The following is a 13,717-nucleotide window of genomic DNA, read 5'->3' as shown; positions in this document are numbered from 1 at the left end:
TCTCACCTGGTGGTAAGGGGTGTTGAAGTTTGTAATGGAAACGGGCTAAGTTAGAAGAGGTATGGCAGTATGGGTAAACCCGTACCTACTGCCTACCTACTCCTTATCGCTTTCTATACGGCATTATCGTCTAGAATGTTAAATCATTTGGCGGCACGGCTTTGCCGTTAGGCTGATAATAATAAGCCACAGCCCAGACCAAACCAGAAAGAATTAAGAAATTGTACCTAAATTCCGAAATCGCTCCTGTCCTTAAATGAAACCCTGGACCACCTTTAAGACCACCACGCACCACTGAGCCAGGGTGTCGTCAAAATGTTAAAGACCACCTCAGATGACTTGAAAAAAGCCAAAAATCGAAATAGACAATGTATTGGCTCAAAACGGTATACAATTTTAACATAATATCCTATTGCATAGTTCTTGGACTTCTTGAAGTGACGTAAACAATTAATTAGCATTGGAGTTGACAAAACCGCTATAGTACCGCTGTAGAGGTGTTAATTGTTGAGGTCATTTCCTACTAAGTTTTACAAGTAGGAAAACAATGCCTAAACTGACACGAGAATTAAAGATAGATTTATGATCCCATCGATTGTAAAATCAATCATCCTTACCAATAAAACCTATCAGCAGGTATGTCATAGTCTTCAATTAGACCCTGAAACGCTAGATAACCCTAGATCTACGAATAACCACGCTAGATGCTTAGATAAAGAATATTCAACATTTTTTCAATTTTAAAGAATATTAACCACATTTCCCTTTTAATATTTTATGCCAATTTTCGTGATAAATCTCGAATAATCTTAATATGTAGGCATCATAAATTTATGACTTCCAAAAAGAGTAGGTACCTACAATAGTAGGTAGGTACCTACTTTGAATAAATGATTTAATTATTTTTCTTTTTAAATGAATGAATGAATGAATATACTTTTATTGTACACCACAAAATTACGTAGGTGTACTTAAATACCTAGAAGTTTCATAAAAATTTAAACGATAGACAATAATTCCACTAAAAGATATTATTTAACGATATTTTGCCTACGACTTCGTCCACGATAAAATGGTAAATTACTCGGGCATAATGTAGCTGTCTATCAGTGAAAGAGTTTTTGATAACAGATGAGTAGTTTCGGAGATCCTACATACAAATTTACTTTTATTTATTACTTTATAAATTAGTGTAGATACCATAAGATACTGCCTATCTATCGTTTAAATAATATATTTCATGTAATATTTTCGCTAACATTAATAAAGCTACGTTTTAGTGGGTCACTGTAAAATACAATGACGAGACTACATCATTTTCCAAGAAACCAAACACAAGTGCAAGTGGAAAGCAAAAGCGGTCTTCGACACGCAAGCTTTAGAGCGTTATAAGGGCTCGTTTGCAAAGGAGTACGATTTCATCGACATATTTCTAGAAGTGTGAATATACTTAATTGTTCCTAGAAACTAGCGACACGTGCGTAACTCATGCGCCGCAGGGGACGCGACAGCGGAAGCTGCGACCTACGATAATATATCAAGCAAAACGCACGTAAAATACGCTTCCACATGAACATACTCATTATATATTAGCATACGTTTGATTTTACCACGCGATCTGTACCCGTAGTAGTTTTACGTCTCACCAAACGTCGCTAGAATTCGAGAGTCGAAACACAATAACATCAAAGTAAAATGGACCTAAACAGCCTTGAATTGAAGTAAAAAATTCAATGCCACTGATTTTAATTTCGCAATGTTTCCGCTTGGAGCGCTGGCTGTAGATGTGTAGACAAACTTGAGCTTTAAAACAAGGCAGTTAAGATCCAGTTTACTATAACGCGGAAGTATTTCGATTCTCGAATTCTAGCAACGTTTGGTGAGACGTAAAATCTTATACTACGGGTACCGATGCTGGACGCACCGCGCATTAACGATGGGTGATTCTTTCGAATAACAACAGAATTATTCGATTATTTATTGTTATTATTCGATAGCAATCAAATAACAATTTAACAACTGAAACACTATTCGCTACTGATTACTCAATTGTTACTTAGCGCGCGGGACAAAGAAACGAAAATCGAATGTAATAGTGTACTTATTTGGTTTAATTTTTTATTTAGCTATTCTTTCAAGACGGTGCGCTTTACATTCACAGACTTAACAATCGAATAAATCTAACAATTTGAACAATGAATTGTCGATTTTTACTTATGCAATTATTTTTTGTGAAGACGAATAAATCAACAATCGATCGTTCAAATGTTCGATTCATTTGATTATTTTTTTGCAATAATATCATCGCTACCACGCAACGCCTCGCGTCTCCCTGAAAGAGCCCTAAGCATTCCGTGTAACTTGTTTGGAGTGAGCGTCAATACAAGGTCATTGATGAGAACATAAACGGATATCGTCTTTAACAATGTGCTTACATGTTTACATATTGTTACAATTCATTTATTAGAATAGACGATAATGAATAGGTGTGATTGTACAAGAAAAAATAAATACGTATTAACCTACCTACATGCTACTGCAACTTTTAAAAACTTATGTTTTTCAGTTAGGCATATTTTTGATTATCTATTAGCGGTTCTATTGATATAGATACTCAGTGTGATAGGAATCTAAATATAGGAAAAGCTGATCGACTGATCTATCAACGCACATCTCAAACTACTAGGCGGATCAGGCTAAAATTTGACATCATCATCATCATGATCAACCCATCGCCGGCTCACTACAGAGCACGGGTCTCCTCTCAGAGTGAGAAGGGTTTTGGCCATAGTCTACCACGCTGGCCAAGTGCAGATTGGCAGGCCTCACACACCTTTGAGAACATTATGGAGAACTCTCAGGCAAGCAGGTTTCCTCACGATGTTTTCCTTCACCGTTAAAGCAAGTGATATTTTAATTACTTAAAAACGCACATAGCTCCGAAAAGTTAGAGGTGCGTACCCGGTATCGAACCCCCGACCTCCGATTGGAAGGCGGACGTCCTAACCACTAGGCTACCACAGTTATATATAAATTTTACATGCAGATAGCTATTATGACGTAGGCATCCATTAAGAAAGTATTTTCATAAATTCAACCCCTAAGGGGTAAAATAGGGATTCGAACTTTGCGTAGTCCACGCGAACGAAGACCCAGTCATAAGTTAGTTCATTATAATTTGACTAAATTGCTAACGCAGCAAAGTAGTTACCTACCCTGTAACTACAAAGTATTTGCGTCAGGCAAGGCTGCTGAATTCAGGAATGGTTTAAAAGGGTGAATTTAGAGAACTTATTTTACTATAGGTGAATTTATTTTCGGCTACTGTACGGGCGAAATCATGCAGTCAACTTAGCGATCCGTTAAAATTATAAATGATTTGAGTCACTATATTATATGGCTGAACCTATTTTGACGGGACCTTCACAGAAAAGTAGAGGATTAACCAGGAAGTAACATAGGCTACTTTTTAGACCGTCTTTCAAAAAAGGAAGAGCTGTGTTTTCTACCTATGCACACCGAAATCTCCGAGATTACTGAACCGATTTGCGTAGTTTCTTTTTTATTCGATAAAGAAACTTCGCAACATTGTTCAATAAAAAAATTGGATTCCAACTCCTCAATTCTGATGCTGCAGGAGACCTGATCACCTGAACTGATGGAATTTAGAAACTGTCGGGTATAAATTTATATTGGAGGTACCTACCAAGTGAAGACTATCGTTGAACTCGAGGACCCAACTCTTTATCCCTGATGCTGTAAGGAATCGCATATTTAAATCGTGGTGATGCCACGGGATTTTTAAAGAATCATGCCTTTAAATGTTATTATGAAATTTGGTACTGAGATATCTTGCATCTCGGGGATGGGCTAGTTTTTGTCGTGGAAAATCAAAAGTTCCCACGGGATTTTTAAGAACCTAAATTTTTATATAATAAGAAAAAAAAACCACTCCTAAACATGCAGGATAAGCAAGCAATACCGTAGTACTATTATTTATTATTATATTCTGTGGCAATACGCACCACCACCACCACCACGTTACACCACACAGACTCGAGAATGTTTTGGAGGATCTAAATCTTTTAAGAGCACTTACTTGATGCGTTTTTATTACAAGTATGAATAAAAATATAGAGGTAAGTATTGTTTCTTAGTATAGTATGAGGTAAATTATTTAATATTCTAACAAAAATTTAAATGAAATGATTTTGTAAGTTATGCAAACTAAGAAATCGTTATTCTAAATTTAATCCAATGAATAACAATAATAAAATTTGTCATACCTAATAATAAAATTATGGAAAATTTTATTCAACGTGACAATAATAAAATCTTGAACTTGTTTTGTTTATTTTAAACTTTAAAGAATAACATTACTCAACATAACTTTATATATGTATTTTGATAACAGTAGAATTAATAAGTTCTCATCATACAAACGACTACAAAACTAAACTTACCTAACACAATAAAAGAAACAATTATAAATCTAGGAGTGAGGGTTATTGAAAACATATCTATTTTATATTGGCAGTAGAGTTTCTACAAAAATTACTCATGTAGTTAATCGATTATAATATCGATAGCAAAAGTGCTTTTAGTATAAATAGTTCAAATTTCAGTTCTAGATACCTACTATAATAATAATTATTATCTTTATTTATAGCAAGACTATCTGAAACGAATAGCAAAAAGCTATCTTCGATACTAATGAATAATACAACTACTACTTATCACTTATACATAGAAATCTGATAGAAATTAAATCAAAAACTGCGGCTGATATTATCGATAGAGTTTATGAATGACGCTGGGTGAACACTATCGATTTATCGAGAGTTGATTTTTTGTTCTACTCGTATTTTTTGGTAGGCTTTGTAACAGGCTCCGGTGTTGTGGCCGTGGCAAGATATTTGAGGGCTCGAGCTATTGCTGGCGGAATTGGGGGTGGAGTTGGGAGATGGGCGCCGTGAGGCCTATATCCGTGTTCATCTGCAGTGTAAGAAAGATTGACGTCATTTCCCTCGTCATCCTGAAAATACACAAGATTTATTAGTTACTAGTTGCCCCTCCTGTAGTAGGCTTTCCTGTCCAGAGACAGGTTATATCAATTCATAATAGAAACGTGATGAATCATAAAACGTTCCGTTCGATCCTGATCCCCAATCCACGCGGAGGAAGTCACGGGAATAAGTTAGTGCTAGTTACCAATTTTTTATTATGTAGGTAAGTACATATTATGTATTATGTATGCATGTATATTTTTTATTGCACCACAAAACACAAATGGCAGGTTACAAAAAAAGAGATCTTAAAATGTAGGTACAAAAAGGCGGTAATATCTAAAATCTACATATTAAAATTATTCTAGACTACAAAATAATGTTGGGATGGCCTGAGCTCAGTTTTATAGTTCAAGGTGCCACCTTTTAACCTTTATAATGGTAATCTGATAGATGATCATAGCTTCTTATATGTATTTCAATAAGCAAACATTTAATCAAGCATAATAATATATGCAGATTTGTAGCTTTTACATATTTTTATATTAAGTATGACATAAATACTTAGTCCATTAGAAAAAATTGTTGGTGCAAATTTTACTTCGCCGAATCAGTTGTAACTGAGAATCACAGACAGGGTTATTGTTACTTTTATTAATTACTAGATAATGCCCGTGACTTCCTCCGCGTGGATTTAGGGTTTTAAAAATCCCGTGAGAACTGTTTGATTTTCCGTGATAAAAAGTAGCCTATGTCCATCCCCGGGATGCAAGCTATCTCTGTAGCTATTTAGTTAAAATCGGTTGAACGGATGGGCCGTGAAAAGCTAGCAGACAGACAAACAGACACACTTTCGCATTTATAATATTAGTATGGTTAATACACTTTATTTGCACCACCACTAGAAGGAAAATTTCAATACAAGAACAGAAAACACAGACAAAAGTAGGATACAAAATGCAGCCTTATCGCTCATTAGCGATCTCTACCAGACAACCTTAGGATAAGGGTTAGGTTTTTTAAGAAATTATGAAGTCGACGAAGGTAAAGCTTATGTCTCTAAAAGCAATAATTTCTTCCAGCATACCTTTTTCAAACTCTCTTATTTTCTTTGATATACCTATGGTTGAAATAAATAAGTATAAAAGAAAAAACACGGAAAATAATCCAAACGAAAGTGGTGCATGTCCGCAGACGCTACGGCTCAGCGTCACTCCACTTTGCTGTTGTGCCTTACTCCTAAGGATCCCTATTTTAACATTTTGCTACAGAACCTTTAAATTAAATAGGTACTTACTTTATAGAAGACACTACCAACAACTGCTTCTCCAGTTGTGTTGTTGTCAAAGGACTTCAGTTCGCCTTGACTCGACACTTTTGTACCATCTCCACCTTCAAAACTGTAATAAAATAATAATATAATAATTGTAAGTAGGCAAGTTAAGTTAGTAGGTATATTTTTAGTAACGTTTAATTTTTATTTGATGACAAATTCATGCTGATAAGTGGCGATGCATAAGATTGCAGTACGCTAACTCGCGAAGGGTTGAGTCACTGCTGCAATTTGATAAACTTCTGTGCGGCCTAGCCAGACCTTTACCAATTATTAAAACTTTTAAGCCTTATAGGTAAAGGTACTTCGCTAGATTCAACTCCACGAACGTCCACTGAAACCTGTATCACTGTGCCAGGAAGGTTGAATAAAATTTGCACAAATTAATGAACATTTTTTACTTTGATGCTCATTTAAACGTTTTTAGTTAATGGAGAAAAAAACGACTTACCTGTAGTGAAAGTTCCCGCTGTGTGAGAAAACAAAATTTGTCTCTTCTACTATTTTAACCGCAGGATCACGTTGTCCACCCTTTTTGAAAACAGGGTTGTCTTCAGGTGGTCTTTTAGTAAATGTTTTTGGCACAATAGTTCTTGGAGATGGTGATGTACTTGGAATTTTTTCTGTTACTACTTCAGTAACTTCGGGTATAACTTTCTTTTCGACAGGGATCACTTCAGGCTTCTTTTCATTATTTAAAGGCCGTGGATTTTTTGGTTGCTTACGCCTCTTTGGTTTTACAACAGCGCTATTTGATTTATTGTTGTCACGCTGTGAAATAGGTTCTTGATCATATATTACCACAACAGGTATTTTTTCAGGAAGTGAGCTTTTCACATAAGTCCCACTTCTTATGTTATTGCCTCTATCGTTGTTGGGTTGTAATGGGTTATTTGTTACAGGGTTATCAGAATTTTCTGTAGTATCACGTACTTTTCTGACTTCTATTTCTTCCGGATCAGTGTCGTCCAAAGCAAATAGAGGAGGGTGATTATAATTTAGGAAGGATCTGCTCATTTCTGGTGAGTTATTTCCGGTGTCAATCCAGCCATTTTGCTGTTCACTTATCGTCCCTGTAACTGAAAATATCAAAAGTATAAGCTGTCCTATAACTTGCATTTTAAATAGTTACTTATTTGTTTATTTAATACACTACAACATATCAGTAACACGTTTGGAAGCGTAATGAAGGTGAATCAGAATACAATCTTAGATATTTCTTCCTATTAATATTATTTAGACAGTAGAATCACTAGTCAAACAACATAAAGAAGAATAAAAAACTTATATAAACACTTCGTGCTTTATAAAATCTGTTTTAACTATGACATCAACCTCAAAATACAGTTAAAATGCGGAAGTAGTTTAAATTCGATTTTAACATAATATTATTGAATAATTATTACAATGCCTTTATAAGCTCGGCAATTAAGTGTCAGGTTATGAACTTAGGGGGTAAAGTAATATTTTAAATACTAAAAGCTTATACCAAACTTAACTTCCAGCGATACGTAAATCCAATTCGTATACAAGCGATTTGTACGTATTCCAGCAATAATACGTAATAACAGTTAGGAAACCATTAATTATTTTAAACAAAAATCTAATCAAAATCCATATCCATACTAATATAACAACTGCGAGTGCTACCTTTTCAAAGCCTATCAGCTTAACAAATTTTGACCTTTGGTTAGAGGACCTAATAACTTGCATCCTAGAGACAGACATAAGCTACTTTTTATCCCGGAAATCAAAGAATTCTACGGATACCTACATCCACGTGGTCGTAGGGCATCACTAATATTATAAAGAGGTAAAGTTTGAAAGTTTATAAGTTTAGATGAAGGAGGTACCCTAATCCATGAACGAAACTAACTAATCCGATTTCAAAAATTCTTTTACCATTTGAAAGGTATGAACATTATACCAGATGTACATAGGCTAATATTAAGTATATTTACTAATTTTATACCCATACTGATCACATTAATAAATAATGAAGTGTTTATTAAAGTCAGTGGAGATACTTAGTAAAATTAATTATTGAAAGAACTCTTTAGGCAATATAATGTTATGTCTCTCTGCTAATATTATATATAGGTAAAAGTTGTTAGTTTATTATATTTTGCTTGTAAAAAAAAAAAAAATATATATATATATATATATAAAGGGGGTAATCTCCCGAAAGAATCATCTGTTTCTGTAAATACTTTTACTGATACCATGGGGCCGATTCTCTTGTACACGATCCCTAAACTAAACTAAATTAATAGGTCTAAATCTAGTGCTATCCATTTCCGCAAGCAACAACAGGATAGCAATAAATTCAAACGTGCCATTTTAGTTTAGTTGAGAGATGGTGTACAACGGAATTAGCCACATCTCCGACTGCTAAAAATTAGATCAAGCAGACGAAATCGCGGGTAAGTCATTGATAAAGTGTTTTTGACTATACTATTATGTATAAAGCCATACACAGATTCCGTACGTATAAATAAATTTTAAAACTAACTATTCAGTTACGATGCACCTGTGCTTTCTGAACTGCACTATTAAAAACAAATTAGCTTAATTTGGCCGAGCAATAAAAAAAGTTAGACTTGAATCACACGTAGCGTAGGTACACAATTATTACATCACTTTATATCGTTCACTATTTAGATATGATATTCCAAGTACATCATGCCACTTGAAATTTAAAAAAAAATGTTTACCTTATTGCGTTTGTTATGAATGCACCACTGAAAACTCAATGGGCCGCAGTTTTCAGATTGCTGCTGTAGACCTTGCTTGGAGTGTCTAGCAGTTTAGTCGCGTTTGATCGTCACCCTTCGTGTCACATTATTGACACCTCAATGATTGTGCAATTCTCCGAAGAACACCTCAGTCAACAGCTAAGGTTGAAGTATTTAGCGTACGCTAAGGCTCCAACGGAAGGCGGGGGGAGGATAGTGTAAATAGATGAGTCTTACATATAAGTGGTCATGAAGTCTGGAGTGTCATTCATTAGTAATTTTTGGGAGTGAAGAGAATTAAAATGTTTTCGAAAACTATCCTAGTGGTATTGGGTTGCATTATTGCAGGAATACTTGCCGCGCCAGCCGATGTACCTCCGGAAAAGTTGCAACCCACTGTTATCCCGATAGTGGCACAATCTGAGGAGTTAGAACCCAATGGAACTTATAAATTCAGGTAAATTAGATTATAATATTCTTGTGTTAGTAAATCGTCATATAGTGGTTAAGACGTCCGCCTCCTATTCGGGAGGTTGAAGGTTCGATCTTGGACACGAACATTTCAGAGTTTTGTGCGTTTTAAGTAATTAAATATCACTTGCTTTAACGGTAAAGGAAAACATCGTGAGGAAACCTGCAAGCCTGAGAGTCCTTCATAATGTTCTCAAAGGTGTGTGAAACCTGCCAATCTGCGATTGGCTACCGTGGCGGACTATGACCTAAACCCTTATAATTCCAATAGCAGACCTGTTCTCAGTAGTGAGCCGGCGATGAGTTGATGATGATGATAATGACACTTGTTAGTATAGATTGTTTATTCAGATAATAATAGAAAAATTGTAATAATGACCACAGCTACCAAATTACATAGTACGATAAGAACATTAAATTAATTATTTTGGTTAAGTAAGAACATTGTTACTTAATCTAGATCATTGTTCTTTCAATAGAACAACGTAATCTTCATTTTTCCCTTCAATGTAAGAAGAAGGCAACTATTATATGGAATCGGCTATTACGTTTATACCCTACAATATAAATACCCTAACAAAAAAAAAAGTCCTGCCTCACTGACTGACTCGTCAACGCCCAGCCCAAAATCTTGGACCGAAAAAACTGGAATTTTGCACAGAGATTTCCATCATAATGTAGACAAGAATAAGATATTTTTCGAAATCCCCACGTGGTCGCTAGCACAATACAAGATCAATAAGTTTAATTAAAACATGCTAATTTTATTACAACCAATTTCACCTTTGTTTCCGGAAGCAGAGAATGATTAAAATACATTTTATGGTTGACTTAATTTTATAAGTATATTTTTATTTCCATTATTTGCTATGACTTTCTTTTTCGTTAGTTTATGTTTGAATTTTTTTTGTGATTATATTCCAAGCTTTTTCCTTTTTTAATTTAAAATATACTTCTAAAGTTACACAGCATCAAAGATTTGTATGAACATTTTTGAGCTTGAGTAACTTGAAAACTTTTTTACGGAAATCTCACAACTATAGACACAATAGAATAGAATAGAATAGAATGTTTTTTTATTCATGTAAACTTTTTACAAGTGTTTATGAATAGTCAGGTAGTTTTAATTTACCACAACAACACATAAATATTAATTTGGAAAAAGTTTTCATAAAATATATAGATCGTGTCTCAATTTATTTACTTGTTCAACAATTAAAATAAAACTTATATATTTTTTTAAGGAAAGCTTTTTTGTTTAGCATCGAGAATTATTTTTCAGAAATTTCAAAAATACTGTGTTTCGTTCCGAAAGGTTGAAAGTTATCAAAAATCCCATAAATAGTTTTTTTCCTTACGTCAAAATAATATAAGACTTGACCTTCACCACTGCTTTCCAAATTTCTTAATCTTTACAGCGGCAACGTGAGTCAGTCGATATAAGGATATTCCCCTTATGTTATTTAATATGTAATATTAGGTATATTGCACAGACTAGTATTAAAAGCACGTTTTTAGGAATAAAGATATATTTTTATGTTATCAAAGGACACTTATTTTCAATATACATAATTTTAATAACATCTACTTGTAAATCTATATCAATACTTATAATAAATTTATTATATAAAAGGAAAAGCTGATTGACTGACTGATACGGACGGATTGGGTTGAAATTTGTCATGCTATTATGACGTAGGCATCCGTTAAGAAAGCTTGCAAAGCTCTCGTAGCTTTAGTTTTAAGTTTGCGTAATAATTATCACCACTAAATCTTACAAATCTAACACCATACCAGACCATCAATAAGAGTAATTTATTACATATTTTGAATAAATCATTTGACTTGACTTGACTTGAAAGGATTTTTGAAAATTCCACCCCTGGGTGGGTAAAATACTCCTATTTTATATTTGTGTAGTCCACGCGGATGAAGTCGCGAGCATACGCTTGTATATTATAAGTAATTAAGTTTTATCTTCCTTACTTGTATCAAGTTGTTAATCAATTTAATGTATTTGATTTTCCCGGGAAACTTTATTATCTACTTATAAAAAAAATATTTTTCGTTTTTGCAGCTAACAATTTATAAATCAGACGGAAATAAAAAATATTGTTAATATTTTCTAGCTATGAAACTGGCAATGGGATTGTTCGGGAGGAGACAGCGTATGAAAAAATATTACCCAGGGCACGTGACGCAAGCAGTAGTGAAGGGGGTGAAGATGACGACGGTGACAACAATGAGATTCATGTACAGCGCGGATCTTACTCCTACACAGCCCCCGATGGAACTCTAATTAGTGTGAGGTATGTACTTATCTAACAGTTTAATATTGACTTACCTAAGGTAGAATTAGTAGAAAAGTTAGTTGAGTGAGTTTATTTTTAACTGAACTCGAAAGAACATAGAGGTATTTAGTTTGAAGTAAACATATAAAGATCTGTATATCACACAAGCTAATTCCCGGTATGCGTTGCAACTTGCGCCACCTATTTTCCATAGTACTTACTATGTTAAAAACCTTCTCACAAGATCCATAAATAAGAAACTGTACAAAGTTTCAAGTAAATTATATGAACGAATAGCATATAGATGGACAAAAATTCATTTTTTAATTTATTTTTTGACATAAAACGAATATAAATTCGACTAGATGATGCCCGCTACTTTGCAAGCTACTTTTGTGTCCTGTGAGACAGGCAAACCTAGAAGTAGATAGTAGATACTATCACATTTATTATATTAGTATGGATAATAACATAGATTTGTTCTACTAGTTACATTGCGGATGAAAATGGATTCCAGCCAATTGGCGATCACCTTCCAAGATCTCCAGTTCTAGTTCCAGCTTCAAATTCAGTTGAAAAATCAGGTCGAGCCCTAAAAATAGCTGACAGTGCGGAATCTGCATCAGCTCCAGCTGAAGCTAAAGAGATACCTATTGAGTCTACTAAAAAAGAAACGAAACCAGAGGCTACTCCTGTTGCAATATCTGAAAAAGCGAAATCTGTATCAGTCGATGAAGCAAAACCCGAATCTGCACCAGTTCCAGTTGAAGAAGCTAAGACTGAAACTATTCCTGCGTCACCTATTGAAGATAATAAACTAGAGCCCGTTTCTACTCCTGCCATAGAACAAAATGAGATTACCTCTTCACCCGCCGCAGTTAACCAGGAAGGTAAGTCTGATACGGATGTGTCAACCACTGAACAAGCTGTAGAAGTTAAATCAACGGTGACTGAGGCTGGACTGCAAACAACAGAAGCCACATCTACCATTGCAGAAGTTAGTTCAACTGAACTTAGTGAAGCAACGTCAACGACTGTAGAAGTGAGTACTGAAGCAGCTTCAACAGCGGCATCTGCTCAGTCAACAACTGAATCTGAGCAGACGTCCACCGCTTCAGCAGATCAGGCTCCTATTTCTATACCACAATCAACCACTTCTAATGAACAGCTATCTTCTACTTCAGCTCCTGAGTCAGCGAATTCAGGTGAAGTCGTCGGATCGTCAATATCTACGGATGCTGTTAATCAATCTTCTACGGAAGAGGCTAGGCAATCTTCATTAAATGCCCCTGAATCTACTCCGACTGAACAGTCAAGCTCTGCAACCACAGCTTAACACACTGTTTAAAAAACCTACTAGTAAGCAATTTAATCATTGTTTAAATTATGGTTGTTTTATTTTGTGCAAATTATCATTATTATAATACTATGCTGAAAGGTATAGACGTGTACATTTGTGAGCTTTATTAATAAAGATGTGATACTCATGCAATACGGATACAATCTATATACTATGACAAATTGACTAAGTCTTAGGTAAGTTAAATGTATTATTCGTAAATAAAATAAATAATTTATGACGAAATGTTTTATTATTTTAAATTAAAATACGTGACAGCGGAAATTACCTCGTATAGTTTTATTTTTTACCCACGACGCATCGCAAACGGTACAGTACGCGGCAGAAAATAATGTACCTTTAGAATGTGATTTCGGCTTTGTAGATCTGATCCAGCTCTGACCAATTATATTATCAATTAGATAATATGCTTGCGACTTTGTCCACGTGGATAAAGGTTTTTAAAAATCTCATGCGAGCTCTTTTTTCTGGGATAAAAAGTAGACTACGTCCGTCTCCAGGACATATCTCTGTATCAAAAA

General features: G+C 34.7%; 2 protein-coding genes across 2 annotated transcripts; one reads left to right on the top strand and one right to left on the bottom strand.

Moving 5' to 3' along the window:
* Positions 1–4,361: 4,361 nt before the first annotated feature.
* Positions 4,362–7,581, bottom strand: LOC117982105 (endocuticle structural glycoprotein SgAbd-1-like). Its single transcript, XM_034968397.2, has 3 exons — positions 6,791–7,581; positions 6,304–6,406; positions 4,362–5,035 (listed from the first exon to the last, which is right to left on the bottom strand). Exons 1-3 carry the CDS (start codon positions 7,456–7,458, stop codon positions 4,856–4,858), a joined length of 951 nt encoding a protein of 316 aa, XP_034824288.1. The 5' UTR covers positions 7,459–7,581; the 3' UTR covers positions 4,362–4,855.
* A 1,771-nt stretch (positions 7,582–9,352) lies between these two features.
* Positions 9,353–13,328, top strand: LOC117982104 (uncharacterized). The gene is made up of 3 exons (XM_034968396.2): positions 9,353–9,531; positions 11,675–11,854; positions 12,326–13,328. The coding sequence occupies exons 1-3, from the start codon at positions 9,377–9,379 to the stop codon at positions 13,170–13,172; spliced, it is 1,182 nt and encodes a 393-aa protein (XP_034824287.1). The 5' UTR covers positions 9,353–9,376; the 3' UTR covers positions 13,173–13,328.
* Positions 13,329–13,717: the final 389 nt, after the last annotated feature.

The sequence above is a fragment of the Maniola hyperantus genome, chromosome 5 (genome assembly GCF_902806685.2).
Source record: "Maniola hyperantus chromosome 5, iAphHyp1.2, whole genome shotgun sequence".
In the NCBI taxonomy this organism is placed as follows: domain Eukaryota; kingdom Metazoa; phylum Arthropoda; class Insecta; order Lepidoptera; family Nymphalidae; genus Maniola; species Maniola hyperantus.
This window is presented reverse-complemented; position numbering and strand designations above follow the sequence as displayed.